At 43.4% G+C, this 21,144-nt stretch overlaps 1 protein-coding gene across 7 annotated transcripts in view; it reads right to left on the bottom strand.

Annotated features, from left to right (window-relative positions):
- The window catches only part of ANO1 (anoctamin 1), an 82,140-nt gene that overhangs the window by 36,583 nt on the left and 24,413 nt on the right, over positions 1-21,144 (bottom strand). For all 7 annotated transcript variants that reach the window (XM_065683463.1, XM_065683460.1, XM_065683457.1 and 4 more), the window contains exons 2-7: positions 17,717-17,889; positions 9,897-10,220; positions 7,204-7,302; positions 5,501-5,652; positions 3,267-3,321; positions 1,078-1,129 (exon numbers count right to left, since the gene is read on the bottom strand). In XM_065683463.1, coding sequence (XP_065539535.1) covers positions 1,078-1,129; positions 3,267-3,321; positions 5,501-5,652; positions 7,204-7,302; positions 9,897-10,220; positions 17,717-17,824 — 790 coding nt within the window. In that variant the 5' untranslated portion in view covers positions 17,825-17,889. The remainder of the gene's footprint in view (positions 1-1,077; positions 1,130-3,266; positions 3,322-5,500; positions 5,653-7,203; positions 7,303-9,896; positions 10,221-17,716; positions 17,890-21,144) is intronic.

The following is a 21,144-nucleotide window of genomic DNA, read 5'->3' as shown; positions in this document are numbered from 1 at the left end:
GTTACTTCAACAGAAAAGTCAAAGCATGGAAATAATTTCTGGCATAATTATTCTTCTATTATTTGATGTATTTCTAAGCAGCTCATGGGTCAATATTGAACAGAACTACCTGTAATTCAAGTTCCCATTGTTTTATTTAACCGCTTGTAGGCAAATAAGTACCATAACAGATTCCAACAGTTATTAAACATTTTCTCACATGAATTTTTCTCTTACAAATTTGTTTCTATTGGCTTACTCTTAAGAAGCTTGGATCTGAAGGAATTCAGCCTTCTACCTTCTATGATTTGGTTTATCATTATTTATTAACTCTGGTCTCACAGTCAAGTATACACCTATCTATCATAATACACATAAAATCAGGTTTCTAAGTGCCGACAAATCTTTAAGGCGACTTGATTTGCAATTCATGCTTACCCGCATTATGAATTTATTTTTTACAGCGAAGCCCTAAGGCTGAAATCCTAAAAGTGACTAGCCGTGGCAGTACAAACTTCATACTCATTAACTTGCAGCAAGTGCTCTAAGGGCTAAGAGATATGCCAACTTTCAGTCCATGCCTTAGTCCTTGGCTGTTTAATCTGGGTCATCTCAGTTCCATTTAGGACAGTGTTTGGGGCAGTCATCAATTAAGATTATTCCATTCAAGTAATTGAAAAGCAATCCCACGATAAAAATGTAAGGTTCCTACTTGGAAGGAATGAACCAAGACACAGACCTTCACTGCAGTTATTGAAATTCATGGTAATATCCTCATCCACATCAGTGTGTGCAAAATTGAACCAATGCAGAGCAGGTATTAGCCACTGGTTTATATCACCATCCAGTCCTGCTGCAAAGGACCCAACTAACATCTGCAGGGCCTATATGCTCACCAATTAATTTAGAGTTGAATCTATAAATCCACATTTGAAAAAAATCCAAATGGCTACATTAATTAAATTAAAGTTCCAAATAAAACAACTATACCCACATACATCAAATTAGAGAGCAGGGAAAAACCTAAACTCCATAGCTTGCAATTATTTTCAATACCTGAAAACAATATCGATCTTAGCGCTAAATGAAGTTCCTTACCCATGCTATATTTTGCTTTGGTACATGTTGTTCTTTTCAATATTTCATAAACCTATAGAAGTAAAATAAAAGAAACGAAAGGGTTACTTCAGCCAGTGAAAAGCACGATCTTTTTGTGTACAGCTCAAATATTGGCAAAACCAAGATGCCGATGAAGTCATCATTCTTTAATAAAAGTCGTGGTATTCAGAAGAGCAGTGCTTAAAGATTTCCATGCAAGAGAGAAATGCTCAATGAAATAACCAGCTACTAACATAGTTGACTGTAGGAAACAGGGAAACATCTAACCTGTCACATATCAGAAATGCTGGTTTTGTTCATGGTGGACATCAATCACTGATCAAAAGCCCTCTTATACCAGGACCAGGCAGTGTGCTGGACCAGCTCTTCCCCCACCTCTGATGGCACAAGCTGGCTTCAACACAAGGATCTCAGCAGAGCTTCAGGCTCCTAACATATCCACAGCATGCAGCTGTTCATCAGAAACCGGACTAACAGAGGCAAACTTCTGAGTTTGCACAACCTCAATGGCAAAACAGATGTATTTATTTTAGGATTTATTGCATTTATTGTTAAATAACCTTTGCACATCTCAGCATGCTGCCCGAGCGGTGAAGCTTTCAGCCACTCTTGTTCAGCAATGCTTTTAGGCAAGCACTGTGCCAGCATGAGGCTGGCCAGGGAGAGGGCACTAGGGGGAAACCTCAAAGGCACCTGCTACCCATTGCCTGGCCTGCCAGAGGAATGAGGGACCAGTTTCCTTTGGGATGACCACTAATCCATGCACTAACTTGATTGCCGCCCAATTCCCAGAGGGAAGGAAATGAGTAAGGGCATGCAGAGCAAGCCCCACAGCTCATCTGTCTGTCATCTTGGAGCGCCATGAGTTCAAGGGCTGTCACAGAGATTTCCAGTTATATAATGTATATTTTTATTTTAAATAAGTGAAAGGTCTTTGGCTTAGTTTCTATTCATCAAAGGCCCACAGGCAGTGATTAGATTCCTGTTCGTTTTGGAGTGGATGGAAGGGTCAATATTTGCACTGTGGTTTAAAAATACCTATGAGAAAGGCAGGACGGAACTTTAAAGAAAGAACACGAAGGATAAAATGATGCTTGGGAAACATTCAACATGTCTTCTATTACTGGGTGAGTTACAGGGGTTTCAAACAAAGTAACATACTACCAGCATTTTTGTTATATGCCTAGTGTTCCTTGACTGGTTTACAAAACCCCCATCTCTCCTCTTCCTCCCAGCCTCTGCTATGAGCTCCTTTTGTTTCAGTTAGTCTTGCTCACCCTCTTGTTCTACAGTGCCATTTTGTCTTGCCAGCTTTCTCAGCTTGTTGCCATGAATTTTAACTCTTCATGTGCTCCCTTAAGTTTCTTGTACTTACAAGGGTTTTAAACATACATCTGGACACATAAAAGAAAGTCTACAAACAAAAGCTGGGCTTTTTTTTTTTTTTTTTTATCTCAACTGAAATGCTTTATCACAAATAAATCAATTCAATGTTTGTCTTTTCCATCTCTGTGATACTGCATCTGCCCTCCCTGCTCAAACACACGCAGCCCTGATAACCTGCACTCGCACCAAACCAGTGCATTTCAAGCTACAGGGAAACTACATTCTAGGGTCCCCACAATGGAATTTCAGAGCAGGAAAGGGAAGTTAGATATCTTACACCCCTTATCACCACAGCAAGAAAAGACGGTTATAAATGTGATATAAGCTCTTTTTGAAACCACTTAGCATCCCCAAAGGCTAATGTTAAATATAAGATAAAAGCATGCTCACAGTCACATTCCAACACACTGATTAGCAGCAGTGGAATGAGGCAAAGAGTCCACATTATACTTGAAATGTGTCGCAGCAAGTCTGTTTGGCATGGACCCTTCCGACCGCCCTGGATTTCATATGGGCTGGATTGCAATTCCCCCCTCAGTGGCTATAAAGGAGGATACACCTTCTCCCCCACTCCATTTTATGTTCTATAAGTCACAAGAAAGCACTGGAATATAGTTTGTGGTATCATACTCCTGTCCTAGCCTTAATTTCTTGTTTAATTACAAAAGGAGAAGTCCTGAACTAGCACTGAAGAAGTAGAAAGACCCTAGAGCTGGCAAAGGGGTTACTAACACCACGCCTAAGGCAATACGCCCCATACATCATTTATATATGGTACTTACTATAGTGCTCCTCGTTTTGCTGTCAAAGAAGGAATCTCTGTCAGACAAATCAAATCTGTTAAAAGATTAGAAGGAAGCCCATTAGGTTAAAAACGAAAAAAAAAAAAAAGAAAAAAAAAAGAGCCAATAATTTTCCGCTTTTGTTGTTCAATATTTCTATTGTTCCTGTGGATCTCCCATAGCTAATATTGAAGAACAGCTTGTAGAAACCTTGTTAAAAAGAAAGTTCGTCTCAACTGTCATATTTTAAAGAGTTCACCAGTTATATATTTCTAGGTTTTTCAGTACAAAAGAGACTGTTGATGCTCATTGAAGTTGAATTCCCAACCACTGCTGGCCTTGAATTTTCCTAATAATCTTTACATCTTGTCTGTACATCAAACCCTGTGAAGCAACTCTTGCGTCCCTATGCTGGATTCAGGAGTAGCAGTCGTTTTTTCTCCTTCTTGGTAGCTGGTGCAGCTCTGTGTTTGACTTTAGGCCTGGGAATGGTGCTGATAACACCGATGTTTTTAGTTACTGCTCAAATGTTTGGTCTGGCCAAGGACTTTGTGAGCCTCAATCTCTGCCAGGGAGGAGGGAAAGCCGGGAGGAATCAGGGACAGGACACCTGACCCAAACTAGCCAAAGAGGTATTCCATACTACAGCACGTCATGCCCAGGATGTAACTGAGAGTTACCGGGAAGGGCTAGGGCACTGTGGGGTTGGACTAGGTATCTGTCAGTGCTCAGTCGGGCAGGGTGGGGAGAGTTATTGGTCAGTGGGTGGTGAGGTGTTGTATTCTCTTCCCTTGTTATTTCCTTTGTCATTATTATTATTGGTGGCAGCAGTAGTGATTTGTGTTATACCTTAGTTACTAAACTGTTCTTATCTCAACCCGTGAGAGTTGCATTCTTTTGATTCACCTCCCCATCCCTCCAGGAGCAGGGGGAGGACAAAAAGGGGGGGAGTAAGAGAATGACTGAGTGATTTATGGCTGACTGTGTTTAAACCATGACACTCCCTTGTTCAGCACAGGCACAGGTAGGATCACTTTAAAAAGCCACCACTGCAAAAAGCATAAGGTACATCCACAGCTAACCTAAGGAGCACCTTTGGGGCCTTCTCCTAAGCTGCAGGAACATCCTACATGCAAGTCCAAGAACTTGTCAAATTTCACAAACATTGCCTGGCCCAACTGACACACACAACTCCATCAGTGTTCTGCATCTCTTGATTAAAAACTAAAACCCCTTTATGTACCATGAAGAATTCCTGCCCTAGGACTGTTATTTGTTCCAGCTGGCACATACATAAACACAGCCTTCAAAGCTTCTCCTCTGGGATGCTGGCCAAGGAAGAGGAGCCGCAAAGCAATCCAGGGCAGTCAAACCTTTGGCTGGGCCTCACCTTATGATCTTCTCCTACACCCACATTCACAGCTTAATCTTTCTGATATGAAATCGAAGGCAAAGCTACCACCGAATTCATCACGTTTTCAAAGACAAGGCCTGGCTGACAGAACATGTCTGAGCTGCCCATACCAGATGACTGAAATTATTCTGAAATTTATCAACCCACATCTTCGGCTATGAGTTTCACCAAGCATTTTGTTTTACATGGAAAAGAGACTACTGCAAATCACATTACAAATCGTGTTTGGCAAGTCTAAGAGTTGATGCGTAGAGTTACATAGATATGTATTATATACCACAACAGTAGCTAAACCACACAGATTTCACAAGAGGGGCTCTACAAGCCTCATTCCTCAACAGTGAGGAAAAAGAAAAAAGTGTATTTACTGCAAAATGGAAATATTCTTTATAGTAATCACAGAATCCCACACTGGTTTGGGTGGGAAGGGATCTTAAAGCTCATCCAGTTCCAACCCCCTGCCATGGGCAGGGACACCTTCCACTAGACCAGGTTGCTCCAAGCCCCATCCAACCTGGCCTTGAGCACTGCCAGGGATGGGGCAGCCACAGCTTCTCTGGGCAACCTGTGCCAGTGCCTCACCACCCTCAAAGGGAAGAGTTTCTGCCTAAGAGCTCATCTCAATCTCCCCTCTGTCAGGTTAAAGCCATTGCCCCTTGTCCTGTCCCTACAGGCCCTTGTCCAAAGCCCCTCTCCAGATTTCTTCTAATCCCTAAGAAAGTGCTAGCATTCATTTTCCCTGTCACCTCTTGGCGCCTTAGCTACTAGCAGAAAGGCTGGAACCTCTTGACACAGACATTTACACAAAGCTTTCACTTACAAGTGCTGCTTCTCTCTGGAGAAGGGGTAGGAGAGGCGCTTCACTGTCTGAGGTTTGTGTTCTGCTACTTTTGGCTGGATGGGTTCTGTTATTTTTTGAATGACAGAATTAATCTTTTTCAGAAGACCGTGGGTCTGATTGATCTGATACATCTGAGTGGACAAAGAGAAAAACAGTAAAACTTCAGTGCTTTTTCTTACCATTAAATGATAGTGAACTGTAAGGAATAAACCATCAATTACATAAATACATCACAATAAATTATCAAGAAGTATAGCTTACCTTCTTGAAAACATTCAGAAAGACAGAGATGGATGGGAAAACCAAACCAAGGCAAGCAGAGGAAGGATACTGCTCTTCCTCTGAGCCAAAACATGGCCTGTGTTTGATTCTAAACAATCAGACTGAGATGTGCAATGGACATATAATCAGCACCGGCTCCTGAGACACCAGCTCCTCTGGCATTTACTATTTTCGTTGTGCAATGGGACAAAGAAATGAAGGAGACACTGAGTCCCTGTGCAAAACAGTAGAAGTGGACTCCTGTCTCAGAGGGCTTTCCTGGGAATATTGTGCAGGTTTCAGGAGTTTCCCCTTTTCCATATAAATGAACCACGATATCTTGAATTGCAACTGCAGCTCTGTAGCACTAAATGCAGAAATTGTGTTAGCAGGTCACAGAAGAGGATTTTACAGGCTTCCCTCTCTGAGCCACATAAACTATGCGCAGATGCAGGGCCAGGCTCCCACTGCAGGAAGATGCTTGTCTGGATATAAGGCTTTAGGGGTCTGAGGGTGTTCTGAGGCACATGACTTCTCCTGGGTAATGCCTGCAGGGCTAGATGACCTCTTTCACACTCAGTAAAAAGCCTCACAGAATGCCCATATAACTTCTCTTTTGTGGCAAAGCAGCTTTAACCACAGGATCACAACAGACTTTTTTTACCTTATTGTGCTTCCGATTAAAACCAGTGGCGAGTGAGGCAATAATGGGGATTAATCTGAAATCCAAACCAAAAGTGTGGCTTTAGTGTTGTAACAACTGACGCTGGGCTTTAAGACTGTCTCTTGCTCCATTATAGACTTCCCTCTGTAAGTCTGGGATGTGCACTTAGTAAGTGTTTAAATATTAATCCATCTCTAAGCTATGCTCAGTGAACAGGTAGCCATCTATCACAGATGATTTAGAACTGATGAAAATACACTGTCATTTCTTTAATGATATTTCAAATCTTCTGAAAGGTAATTTATTTTGCGGTACAGTAGTCCCAACTCCTGTAAACATGACTAATGATGTATATGACTACTCACTAAACCCAGCAACACTGCAAACAAATTGGTAGCCTCGTGATCATTTTTAGCAGTCCAGTGTTTCAGGTGAGGAAAAAGCCTCTGAAACACACACAGAAATGTCATCATTAGTTGCAACCTCTTCTTTTAAAACACACTGTGAGGATGAGGCATCATATGAGATAACTGTCAGTGTGTACAGGTACATGCCAGGAATTCTGGATTTCCATTCCTCCTTCCATTTATTCTTTCTGCTTTCCCGAGTAAGCAAGTCTGTGGCACTTATTTTCTGTACAGATTAGTCAACTATTTTAAAAACACTTGTGGGAAGAAAGGTCCATGTTTATAAGGTGCTCAGAGATATGTTTAAACTATATCTTCCAGAGGAGCAAAAAAAGAAAATCAGGACTCACCTTTTTTGTGGGCATCTTGAGCTTAAGAAATTCAGCCTCTCGACACAACACATTCCATGGTGCATGTATTTTTACGAATCCAATCCCATGGATTTTAGTCTTTAAAGAAAAAAGCAAGAGGTTTACTGAAAAAAAACAAAAGGTTACTGAAGAAAGGAAATTACATATTTTTCCCCTTGTGTTTCACAAGTGTTTCAGGAACAAACTATTGTTACTATTACCACCAACACAATAAATCTCCTTCGTTTCGGACAGCCAGTTTCTAGCAACAGAACAATCACTGAACACCTCTTTGTGCTGAGCTGCTATAAAATTTGACTCAAAAATGCTATTGTCTTCCAGAACAATTACCACAAGGTTAAACAGATCAAAATGGTTTGGGAAATAAAAGCTAATGACTATGGACACAAATACAGACTAAGGCAGTTAAATCTGAAGTATAGGCATCCAGCCAAATGGTATGATTTCTTAAGTGTGTTGAGCTGAAAGAGTCTGTGCTGCCTCCTAAGAGCTGCTCAGAGTCTCAGAACTGCAGGAAGAAAGCAGTCTCAGGTACAGAATTGAACATCTGCATTAAAACACTAAGGATTTTAACTAGGAAAACCGGTAGGTAGAATTAAACAAAACAAAAAATTAAAAAAGGAGCAAAGTTAATTATAATGTTTGCCTGCATCCCACTAGTTCTCTGAGCTGAATTTTGCTCCTGACACTCTCACATGCACCTGTATTGACTCCCAAGGAGTCAATAATTTCAAAGGAGTCATAATTTCAAAGCCACTGGAGAAATTACATTAAACTAGCAGGCACTCAGCAAACAGAAGATCAAGAAGCTTGAATGAATCTTTCTAATCTCACTGCTGTGTCAATTCAGGCAGTAATTATAATAACTAGCTGTCATGCAGCAACATTCCACACTGGCTTTCTAGAAATCAGTTACTCAGAGGTCATAAGTAACTGCCAGTCTCCTCATAGGGCATGGCTTCCAAATCACCTTCGAATTTATTTCATGGAAGGGAGTTTCAGTGACTTAGCAAACATAATCTGTTTAAGAAACCTATGCTTCCTTTGCAATTAGTATGGCCTACAGTGCAACTTTGGGGTGTGCTTTTCAAGCCCAAGGGATTGCAGGTTTTTCCCCCTACACTGAATGAACTGGAAATGGAAGCTGGTGCAAATCCCTGTGGCTTGCTTTCATCTCTATACATTCCTGATCTGGTTTGGTATCTTGTACTGAAAGAGCAGAGTTCTCTCTCTTTCATGGTGTTCTGGCTTGAACTCTGAGCCCTCATCTGTCATTTCAAACAATATTACATGTCACAGGTGGGGCCTCCCACTTTGCTAAGGATTTAACTATCTATGGCTTGCACAGCAAGCTTCCAGTTCGCTACAACAAATTGCAAGTTTTATAGAAAGCAAGTCTTATAACCACCTGGGGACAGAGAAATGAAAGTGGGTTTCTGCATTATAACATGCAAAATATGTGTTTTATTTCATAGATCATATGAATCAAAAATCCCAGACTGGTTTGGGTTGGAAGAGACCTTAAAGCCGACCCAATTCCAACCCCGCTGCCATTAGACCAGGCTCCTCCAAGCACTGTCCAACCTTGCCTTGAACACTGCCAGGGATGGGGCAGCCACAGCTTCTCTGGGCAACCTGTGCCAGCGCCTCAGCACCCTCACAGGGAAGAACTTCTGCCTAATGTTGCATCTCAATCTCCCCTCTGTCAGGTTAAAGCCATGCCACCTCGCCCTTATTAAAAGCCCCTCTACAAATTTTTTGTAGGCTCCCTTTAAGTATTAGAAGACTGATACAAGGTTTCTCCCTAAGACAGACATATGATATATATATTTTATATATATCTCATTATGTATCTGCCTGTAATTTGTGGGTAATAGGTGGCAGATTAAGTTATTTAACACTCTGATCACAAGTCTGATCTCAACTTTTAGATCCAGTAAAGAAAATCAGCATAAATGTTTACCCTCCTTCACAGGAATTTCAGGCATATCGGTTGGATCAGTTAATTATAATAGTTTACTTTGAAGTCAATATCGCTCTGCTTATTCCTACTAATCACACACTGGCAGTACTTCACACACATCATTTTTCGCAGAGTCTAATGGTCTTTTAATAGAATATGCTGTTTTCAGGGTACAGGTGAAAGTGTTACAAGCTGTACTGTTCATATCTAAGAATGGAAAGAGTAAACTATAACAGAAGACCCACGTGCTCCAGCTAAAGCATGTACCGGAACCTCCTGAGCAAATTGCATTCCCCTGAAGTGTATACTGAGGTAGGGAAATGTCACTGTCAGTATCAGATATTTTTCATCAGAACTGGATTTACCAGTGGCTCCAAACCACATTATACTGTAAACCCACCAAACTGGGATTAGTACTTGGAGCAAAGTTGAGAGCAGTCTAAGACTCACATCTAGATATGGCAACACATCAACAAGCTGTGCAACAGCGGATGTGCCATGAGTCCTGGCCAAGAAAAGTAAGGAATTTCACCTCACTGCAGCATTAACACCACCACGGCCCATTGCTGTGAAGTGAATTAAATCACTGGGCAAGGATGGCGCTGCGAGAACTGGAATCAAATTCTGGAAGAGTTGAGCTTGTGTAACATCTCCCAGGATTCAATCACCAGTTATCCTCCTTATCTTTGTCTTTGAAATGGCTCCTTACATCCTCATCATGTTCCAGTTCCAGGCCAGCCTCCACAAGGTTCCCTTCGTACGCCTCCCTGCGAAATTTCTTGTCATCTTCGTGGTAATCCATGTGAGGCTCGCTTTCCCCCATCTCCAGCTGCACTCCTTTCCCAGGAAGGGGCTGCTCCTGCTTGGTGCTCCGAGCAGTTGAATCATTATGAGCTCTCCTAGTGATCGTCCTCCCTGCTGAGGACTTCTTGTATTGATAAACTAGGATGTAGTCTACTTTTCTCTTGCCATCTTTGAAGTAGAGTCCGTATTTGCAGTCAGCATCTGGATTTTTGGATAGGGAATTTAATAACTGGAAGCAGGGAATGGGGGTGTGGAGAAGGAGAGAGGAGAAGAAGAATGAGTACACGTGCCAACACGGACACCAGACAGACCATATCCTTGTATCAAAGACTCCTTGCCTGGAGCACACATTGACCTATCTTCAAACAGCAAGTAGAGGGGAGGAGCCCCCCTTATAATTACTCAAAACAATTTTGCAAGTTAACACCTGCAATTTTACAGCTAGCCAGCTGGATTTCATTGGCCAGAAATAAATAGATAAAATGACTGGGATTTAATCTAACTACCAGCACACTAGTTCATAAGTCATCTACTTGGTAGATTTGGTTCTCTCCTTTGGGGGTTAATCACCACTAAGATCATCTGTCTTTTTCCACTCAAGACATATCGGGGTTTCAATTCTGACAAATAGATTAATATCATGTGGAAACATTTCTCACTTATCTATCATTGCAAGTTCGTATCATCTGAAAAAGAGATCATCTTAGATACAGACTGAAGGGAGCCAGCTGGTCAAGAAGCCAGGCCAAAACTACAGATGGCCCATAGCCAGGAAAGTTCACTGCTCACTGAGTCCATCCCCTTTTTTTTCGCCACTTATAAAACCTTTGTGGCTTTGCAATCTAATGGTGCCAAAGGTTTTATTCCCATCTTGAATTAATGCTGTGTAAGTACTGCAAGATGCAAGAGATGTAAGACTTAAAACACAATTCCATTTCCAAGCATCTATCTGAAAAACTGCCCAGGGCAACTGTAGAAACATAAAAAAGTACTAACAATTATTCATTTCTCCTTTCAATAGCACTTCCCATGCCTGATTCATGATTCTGCCCTCAGAGATACACAGACCATTCAAAAAGCATGAAAACTCACTGGTAACTTGCATTTGTTTTTACAAAAAATGCTGTATGGACTTTTTTTACAAAAAATGAGTGGATAATTTCAGGGACATTTTCTGGCCTTTAATTTTGCATAGGTATGTTAAGCCTCCATGTAGGGAAAAGGACTTCTGCTCAAAATGATACCAATTGTCTATGAGTTAGAAATTGTATCAGTCAAAATCCATTTGGGATATGTATACCTCCTGCTTTCACACATAAGACCATGAATCTAAGTTATCTGGAAAGAGCTATTTAAAAAGCAGATTAAAAGAGCAACCTCTGAGTTTACTGCACAGTATATCACAGCCAATATGGCCAAAACGTCATCAAAACCCACACAATGTTACACAAATTTACATCTTTCTCTGAACATCCTTTTGGGGAGGGCAGGTCCCGGCTACCTTAACCATAAATCATTGCATCTAAGGGACAGACTGATCTCCCTTTTTTGCCTCAGCAAAATTTTTACTTGGACAACAAATTCAAGCAGGAAATCCCAACTTCCTGAGTTTGAAAGGAGGAGGAAGTGTAAGTAATTAGACAAGTGTAATAAGACGAGCACAGAGCAATACCAAGCAACAAGGAGGACTGCAGACAGCAAGGGCCCGAGATGCCAGCCAGTCTGAAGTGGGAATGCGGAACATTTGTTACCTTCCAAAGCTTGACTTGACTATGTCTGCCCAGGGCCAGCTTGGCTGCAGGTCTACACCCCCTCAGTCCCTCACAGCTTCACTCCATGCCTGCCTTTGCTATCTGCTTCTCTCTCCTTTTCACAGAATCCCAGACTGGTTTGGGTTGGAAGGGACCTTAAAGCTCATCCAGTTCCAACCCCCTGCCACAAGCAGGGACACCTTCCACTAGACCAGGTTGCTCCAAGGCCCATCCAACCTGGTCGTGAACACTGCCAGGGATGGGGCAGCCACAGCTTCTCTGGGCACCCTGTGCCAGTGCCTCAGCACCCTCACAGGGAAAAGCTTCTTCCTAAGATCTCACCTCAATCTCCCCTCTGGCAGGTTAAAGCCATTCCCCCTTGGCCTGTCCCTACAGGCCCTTGTCCAAAGCCCCTCTCCGGGTTTCTTGTAGCCTCTTTAGGCACTGGAAGCTGCTCTAAGGTCTCCCCTTAAGGAGCCTTCTCTTCTCCAGGCTGAACAAGCCCAGCTCTCTCATCCTGTCTCCAGAGCAGAGCTGCTCCAGCCCTTGCAGCATCACTGTGGCCTCCTCTGGACTCATTCCAACAGCTCCACATCCCTCCTGTGTTGTTGCCCCAGAGCTGGACACAGGACTGCAGCGAGGGGTTTCTCCCCAGAGCACAGTAGAGGGGCAGAATCCCCCCCCTTGGCCTGCTTCTCACACTCTGGGGATGCAGCCCAGCATGTGGGGGGGTTCTGGGCTGAAGCACACACAGCTGCTTGCAGTGGGATCCTCCAGCATCACACCTCTCTTTTCCATTGAACTTAAACCCTTTGCTCCAAATACATAAACACAGAGTAAAACAGTTTAGCATTTGCTGCCACTATGTCATTCACTCTGTCATATTCCCTCTTTCTCCCGCTCCACATCTGTCTTATTTAGTCATAACATTAACACATTCTTCAGGGCATAGGCTGCTCCTGTTTGCGCCCTGTCTAGATATTCCTATTTAGTTCTTAAGCTTAACTACAATATAGAAGTCCATTATTAAGTATTATTTTCTGACTGCTTTATAATTAATGGCATGCACCTGTGAATCCAGAATATGTTTCTAAGCAAGCTGACAGTCTGCTTGTGGCTGGCAACTCAGTTAGTTATGCAAAGTTCTGTAGAAGCAAAATATAAAGAAATAGTAGCTAACTGGATTTTCAGGTTATAAAGCCTCAAAGAGTTGTAAACAACATACAGGAACACTGTGATTTCTTTGAAAGAAAGTAATTGTATTTATGTTTTAAAGCTCTATTAATCATTGATTAATTAAACATCAATTTCTGAATCACAGAATTAGTGAAGTTGGAAACAACCTTTAAGATCACCAAGTCCAACCATGCACCAGCACTGCCAAGGCCACCACTAAACCATGTCACTGAGGGCCTCGTCTACACAGTTTGTGAACACTCCCAGGGACAGGGACTCCACCACTGCCCTGGGCAGCCTGTTCCAATGACAGGAACACCCTTTTGGGGAAGGAACAGTCCCTAACCTCCGGTCTAAACTGGGCTGAACCCAATGCAGGGAGATTAAAATAGGCAGAAGACTCAGACCCCACAAACATCCTACCTTCATTGTGTTGACTTCAGGAAGGACAAATTAACTGGTCTGTTCTGTAGACTAATAGATAAGGGAAATGGGCAGGACTGATAATGGCTCTAGAAGATGACAGTGGTGAGTATACACCAGGTTTTTCTAACTACTTGAGGAGCTCAGGAGAGATCAGTATATCCTCTTTTCCTAAAGCATACCACGGCTGGAGAAAAGGGCATGGAAAAACCCTGGTGTCTCTTTGAGCCACTGTATGGGGAAGGGGATGGGTCATACTGCAGAGACTGAATGAGAGCTTCTTCACATCGCTTTGACCTTTTCTGTTGAAAAGTTGACCCTTGTGGGGCCTCACTGATGATATAGGAGAAGGTGCTGCACTGTGGATATGCTAAAGCCTCAATAAGTATATTAGTAGGGCCCAAGACTGTTGGTTGATATTCAAGGATCAGCTGCTACAAGCTCAGGAGTCTTGCACCCCAACTAGAAGGAAGTGCAGCAGGAGGGCCAGGAGACCTCCTTGGATGGATAAGGAGCTGCTGAGAAAAATTTAAAGGAAAAAAGAAGCTTATAAAATGTGGAAGCAAGGACAGGCAGCCTCGGAAGAATACAGGGACGTTGTCCTGAAAGCTAGGGACCAGGTTAGGAAAGCTAAGTCCCAGTTAGAATTAAACTTGGCTAGGGATCTTTAGGATAACAGGAAGGGATTCTACAGGTACGTAGCAAACAAAAAACAGACTAGGGACAACGCAGGCACCCTCTGGAACCTATAAGGAGAACTGGCCACCATGGATTTGGAGAAGGCTGAGGTTCTGAATGACTTCTTTGCCTCGGTCTTCACTGGCAAAGGCTCTGACCACACCACCCAAGTCTTGGAAGGCAGATGCAGGGACTGTGGGAATGAAGACCTTAGGCTTACTGTAGGAGAGGGCCTGGTTCGAGACCATCCTAAGAGCTTGAACATGCACAAGTCCATGAGACCTGATGAAATCCATCCGTGGGTCCTGAAGGAGCTGGCGAATGAAGTTGCTAAGCCACTGGCCATCATATTTGAAAAGTCATGGCAGTCAGGTGAAGTTCCCAACGACTGGGAAAAGGGAAATATAACCCCCATTTTCAAGAAGGGGAAAATGGATGACCCACGGAATTACAGACCAGTCAGTCTCACCTCTGTGCCTGGCAAAATCTTTTAGCAGATTCTCCTGGAAGGCATGCTAAGGCACATGAAAAACAACAAGGTGCTTGGTGACAACCAGCATGGCTTCACTAAGGGGAAATCCTGCCTGACCAATTTGATGGCCTTCTATGATGGGGCTACAGAACTGATGGACAGAAGCAGAGCAGTTGATGTCATCTACCTGGACTTGTGCAAAGTGTTCGGCACTGTCCACACAACATCCTTGTCGCTAAACTGGAGAGACATCAGTTTGATAGATGGACCACTCGGTGGATAAAGAACTGGCTGGATGGCCGCACACAAAGAGCTGTGGTCAATGGCTCAATGTCCAGCTGGAGACCAGTAACAAGTGGACTAGTGGAGTTCCTCAGGGGTCGGTGCTGGGACCGGTGCTGTTTAATATTTTCATCAATGACCTGGATGAGGGAACTGAGTGCACCCTCAGCAAGTTTGCTGATGACACAAAACTGGGAGGAGTGGCTGACACACCAGAGGACTGTGCTGCCATTCAGCGAGACCTGGACAGGCTGGAGAGTTGGGCGGGGAGAAACTTGATGAAATTTAACAAGGGCAAGTGTAGAGTCTTGCATCTGGGGAAGAACAACCCCATGTACCAGTACAGGTTGGGGGTTGACCTGCTGGAAAGTAGTGAAGGGGAAAGGGACCTGGGGGTCCTGGTGGATAGGAGGATGACCATGAGCCAGCAATGTGCTCTTGTGGCCAAGAAGGCAAATGGCATCTTAGGGTGCATTAGAAAGGGAGTGGTTAGTAGGTCAAGAGAGGTTCTCCTCCCCCTCTACTCAGCCTTGGTGAGGCCGCATCTGGAATATTGCGTCCAGTTCTGGGCCCCTCTGTTCAAGAAGGACAGGGAATTGCTTGAAGGAGTCCAGCGCAGAGCCACAAAGATGATTAAGGGAGTGGAACATCTCCCTTATGAGGAGAGGCTGAGGGAGCTGGGTCTCTTTAGCTTGGAGAAGAGGAGACAGAGGGGTGACCTCATCAATGTTTACAAATATGTGAAGGGTAGGTGTCAGGATGATGGAGCTAGGCTTTTTTCAGTGATATCCAGTGATAGGACAAGGGGCAATGGGTGTAAACTGGAACATAGGAAGTTCCACGTTAACATCAGGAAGAACTTCTTTACTGTAAGAGTGACAGAGCACTGGAACAGGTTGCCCAGGGGGGTTGTGGAGTCTCCTACACTGGAGATATTCAAGGCCCGCCTGGACAAGTTCCTGTGTGATGTACTGTAGGTTACCCTGCTCTTGCAGGGGGGTTGGACTAGATGATCTTTTGAGGTCCCTTCCAACCCTTGGGATTCTGTGATTCTGTGATTCCCTCAGGAATCAGCGTTGGGACCGGTCTTGTTTAACATCTTCGTCAGTGACATGGACAGTGGGATTGAGTGCGCCCTCAGCAAGTTTGCCAATGACACCAAGCTATGTGGTTCGGTTGATGCGCTGGAGGGAAGGAATGCCATCTAGAGGGACTTTGACATGCTTGTGAGGTGGGCTGATGCCAACCTTATGAAGTTTAACCATGACAAGTGCAAGGTCCTACACCAGGGTCAGAGCAATCGCAGGCACAGCTACAAGTTGGGCAAAGAAGAGATTCAGAGCAGCCCTGTGGAGGAGGACTTGGGGGTGCTGGTCAATGAGAAAATGAACATGAGCTGGCTTCAGTGTGCGCTCGCAGCCCAGAAAGCCAACCGTATCCTAGGCTGCATCAAAAGGAGCATGACCAGCAGGTCGAAGGAGGTGATCCTGCCCCTCTACTCTGCTCTTGTGAGACCTCACCTGGAGTATTGTGTGCAGTTCTGGTGTCCTCAACATAAAAAGGACATGGAACTGTTGGAACAAGTCCAGAGGAGGACCACGAGGATGATCACGGGACTGGAGCACCTCCCGTATGAAGACAGGCTGAGGAAGTTGGGGCTGTTCAGCCTGGAGAAGAGAAGGCTGCGTGGGGACCTCATAGCAGCCTTCCTGTATCTGAAGGGGGCCTATAGGGATGCTGGGGATGGACTCTTCATCAGGGACTATAGTGATAGGACAAGGGGTAATGAGTTCAAACTTAAACAGGAGAAGTTTAGATTGGATATAAGGAGGAAATTCTTTCCTGTTAGGGTGGTGAGACACTGGAATGGGTTGCCCAGGGAGGTTGTGAATGCTCCATCCCTGGCAGTGTTCAAGGCCAGGTTGGATAAAGCCCTGGGTGGTATGGTTTAGATGTCCCTGCCCATAGCAGGGGGGTTGGGACTAGATGATCTTGAGGTCCTTTCCAACCCTAATTATTCTATGATTCCATTCCATGATTCTATGAACAGCTTTATGTCACTGTGAAAGGAATGCAGCTGAAAAAGTCAAAGCCTGTTGGTCCTGTTTTGAAGAAATCAAGGGTTAGATTATTTTAAGGATGGGGTATTAATGATAAAAGGTACTCAGGCCACATCCCTTCTTGAAGTGCTGCTACAATGAGAGTTACACTGACTTGGACAATGTAAAGCTCATGTCAGTTCAGCTGCAAATGAGACAGAGAAACAACATTTCAGTTTACCACAGAGGAGGGATGTTTACACTCAGACAGAATTATTCCTCTATGCTCCATCCCAATTAAGCACAAGCACAATGAATTCAACATTGCTTTGTCTGGTACAGCTTTCCCCAGAGAGAACTGTTAAATAGCCCACTCCACCTCAGTTCCTTCACCTGAATAAACTCCTTTTTATGTGTTTATGACATAACCAACTCCTAATCCTTTTGGGTACTCAGATTACTTTTAAAATTGGTATTAAAGAGTCCACCAAGGCACAATTAATGACACTGGAAATTGAACCTTTATCGCATGCTACAGAATATTAGTTATACCTAAATTAACAATAGCTGTTGCATGAAATTTTGGACATTTTTTCTGTTCTGCTCTTTATGGGCCAAGAAATTTAAAGGCTGTCACAGCCTCATTGCCAGATTCTTTACTTGGAGAACAGCCAGACCCTTTTTATGCTACAGGTTAAATAAGGATCCCTTGCTTTCCTTCTTCACATCAAAGAACAAACCCCACTAAATTAGCGTGTGCTATGGCTGGTGGCAATCCTCAGCACCTCTGAAAAAAGGAGGGAGAAGATTCCAGAGCATCTTGGGAATGGAAAGAATGAGAAATAAGCTCAGGAGTAAAGTGCAGGAAACCAGTTATGACATGTCTGGCAAGTCATTTACTCACTGTACTCTCATGCTGGTCATATCCTATATCCTCTATAGCTCGGATGTTGATAATGTGGATCCCCTTCTCCTCAGCAGGTAGACAGGAATATGTCTTGTTCACCCTCATATCTGTCTCCTCCAGAGCCTCGTTGAGATCTTCTGGCAGAAAATCCACCCCACACCTGTCTGTGTCTGAAAAGAAAAGGCACAGTTTCATCATGACACGTTTAATCCCAACCCTTGCTCCTCCCAGAGCCACCCAAAAGGTGAAACGTATCCTGTTCCTGCCTTCTTCTGCCAATGAGCCCTTGTGCAGGGCTCCCACCCCTTCTCCCTGCCTCCTCCACAGTCCTCTTTAGCCCTACATAGGTTTCCTCCTCTGGAGGAGGCGTGCTCAGTTAACTTTAAAGCACTGCTGTCTCGGGATGTGTTTACTCTGTGGTCTCATAAAGTACTTTTATTCTCAGTAAAAGAAGGAAAAAAGGGGGAAAAAAGACAAATAGTATGAAAATGAGCTGGTGACAATAGGTGGCACAGAGTTTTCCCCTTTTCAGTAGGCATTTTCTCCTTCAACAAATACTTGTTCATGCTGAAAAACTAAGCAGTGGGTTTCCTCTCAAGTTCCTATGTACTGTATCTGATTTATGGAACCATTCTTATTTAAGTAAATCTTGAAAGTCTGAGGTTGGCTCCCTCTCACCCTGACAGACATCCATACGTTTCTACTTCTTATTGAAGTCCATAGATGGGCTACATGATTTCATGTAAAAATTTCCCTACCAACTAAGCAACCAGACAAAATGCAAACTAGTGTTTGCATATGTGCATTTATACCAGCAATAGAAGGCAAAGTTTTCCAAGATTTTATTCATTTTGACATTAAAATAAAACACTGCAGCAGTCTGGCCTTTTTTATTAACCACACAGGAGCTGGATTTGCTTGTCTAACGAGTGACGATAAAGCAAGAATTTTAGAATGGATACCAAATTAACTCTCCCCCAGAAACGAACCACAAAACCAAGCAGAGGAGCACACTCTAATAGCAGCTATATTACAACAGGCTATTGCTGCAAATAGTCAACACCGTCCTTGGAGCAGATAGCAGCAGGTATCTTACACAAATAGCCCATTAGGAAAAATACTTCCCTCCTACCTAGAGTTGCCCCTAAGCTTATGAGGGGAAGATGGATAACACATGTTCATTAGCTATGTCTTAGCCTAAGAGCATGTTACTCCTCTTCACCAGACTACTGGTCTGGATTTGACTGAACTTCAGGGATGCTGTGGAAGGAAGAGACGGTGAAAATCTCATTCCCAAACAAGTTTGCAGACAAAGTAAAACTGAGGAGCATGGCTGATAAGCTGGAGGGATCTCCAAAGGCTGGAAGAATTGCCTGAGAACAGCCACATGGAACTCAACAAAGTCAGATATGAAGTCCTGCACTTGGACAGACTAGTCTCAAGCACAAACTGGGCATGAAGTGGAAAGAATGTAGTTCCACAGAGAAGGACTTGAGGGTCCTAGTGGACAGGTTCAAAGTGAGTGACTGTCTTCAGTGGTGAAGGGTAGCAGCATATAGGACTCCATTAGTAAAAAAGCCAAGACAGCTGATCTAAGGAAGCAATCTTCTCCTTCATTTGGCACTTGCCAGAACACAGCTGCTGTGCCCAGTTTTGGCTCCCCAACACAAGAAGGACATTGACAAACTTGAACAAGTTTGTGTAAGAATGGTCAGTGGCCTTGAAGTGTACAAGTAGAGGCTGAGCTACCTGTATTTATGCAGCACAAAGAAGACAAGACAAATGATGGGATCCAAGAGCTGGAGTACCTCTACCCTGAAGACAGGCTGACAGAGGTGGGCTTGTTCAGCCTGGAGAAGAGAAAGCTCTGGGGAGAGAGACTTTAGGCAAGGGCCTGTAGGGGCAAGACAAGGGGGAATGGATTTAACCTGACAGAGGGGAGACTGAGATGAGCTCTTAGCAGAACTTCTTCTCTGTGAGGGTGGTGAGGCGCTGGCACAGGTTGCCCAGAGAAACTGTGGCTGCCCCATCCCTGGCAGTGCTCAAGGCCAGGTTGAACAGGGCTTGGAGCAACCTGGTCTAGTGGAAGGTGTCCCTGCCCATGGCAGGGGGATGGAACTGCATGAGCTTTAAGGTTCCTTCCGACCCAAACCAGTCTGGGATTCTATAGAGTATGGATCTGACTATACTGAGTATTTCACAATGAACCTGTGAACTGAAAAGTGCTAGTTTTGAAACTGTGATTGGGACGGATTAGGTTTAGAGCAGAAAATCACAAGCTTCATTGAGTCCAAACAAGCTAACTGTGCTCTGGAGCTGCACTGCTGAGCAGCATTTGTTAAATCCACAGTAGAGAGCAAGGAGACCTGCTCAAATGATTCAGTGCTATTGTGCAAGGCCAAACAATCACCTAGCTGCGAGCATATATTTACACTGCTGTTTACCCATCTGTAACTTGGCAATATGTTGGAAAGAACAAATACCTCAGGTAGACAATGAATCGTACCAGTTTGGTTCATTATATCTATTGGAAAAGATGTGAATTGGGAGAACTTTAATGATACAATCTTAATCACAGCGAGTTGTATTTCTCTACTTCAAGATGATGTCAGGATTTAATACTAAGTAAAGCCATCCAAGCCACTTGGGTAATTACAAACGCAGAGGGATTGTATCTACTGCAATTATGCTGATTTGGCAGAGGTCAAACCAGTATCTTGTGGAACACAAGAGACTTTTTATATGGAATAGAGTTTTTTAAAGACTTAAAAACATCAACCTCTACTTTGAGTTAATTGTATTAAACAAGGAAAATAATTGCATCTCAAAATAAACTCATGTTCAGAATTATTTATGACAAGACAGTAGATGCAATATGAAGAGTATAAAGCACATGAGTGTCTTAATCCAGCTAGAGTCACATCTTAATCTCTCTGTTGGGAGCTGAAAAAGGAGAGTATTGTGAAAATTGCTAGCTTTGCTGCTTTCTAACGTTGACTAATCCACTGTCTTCTATTTACTAAGCAGAAAACAGTATAACAATGGTTTGAAGAAGCATTCGACGTACTTCATTCAACACAGCCATATAACCAACTAGCCCTTTCTCCTCCATATCCACAGCTGCAGTTGTTAGAAAACCCATAGATTTCAAGACAGCAGAAGTTCCTAATATTCCTGGAACATAGACTCAGACCCACCCAATGCTTCTTTTAGCTTGTTATGTATTGCTTCGTCATTTACCAGCATTTGTTACGAACTGTAGAGCACCCTGCAAGAACACAATATATAATGATACACTTTAAGGTATTCCTTGCCTTGAATCATCCACATTCTGTAAGAGTGTGGGATGCTGAAAAGCATTTGATACCAATTTTTATCCCAGCCATGAACCAGGTTTGAGGAAGTATTTGGTTAACATCAGTGTA

Source organism: Lathamus discolor, chromosome 6, assembly GCF_037157495.1.
Source record: "Lathamus discolor isolate bLatDis1 chromosome 6, bLatDis1.hap1, whole genome shotgun sequence".
Taxonomy (NCBI): domain Eukaryota; kingdom Metazoa; phylum Chordata; class Aves; order Psittaciformes; family Psittacidae; genus Lathamus; species Lathamus discolor.
The sequence above is the reverse complement of the archived record's forward strand: the minus strand, read 5'-3'. Positions and strand labels throughout refer to the sequence as shown.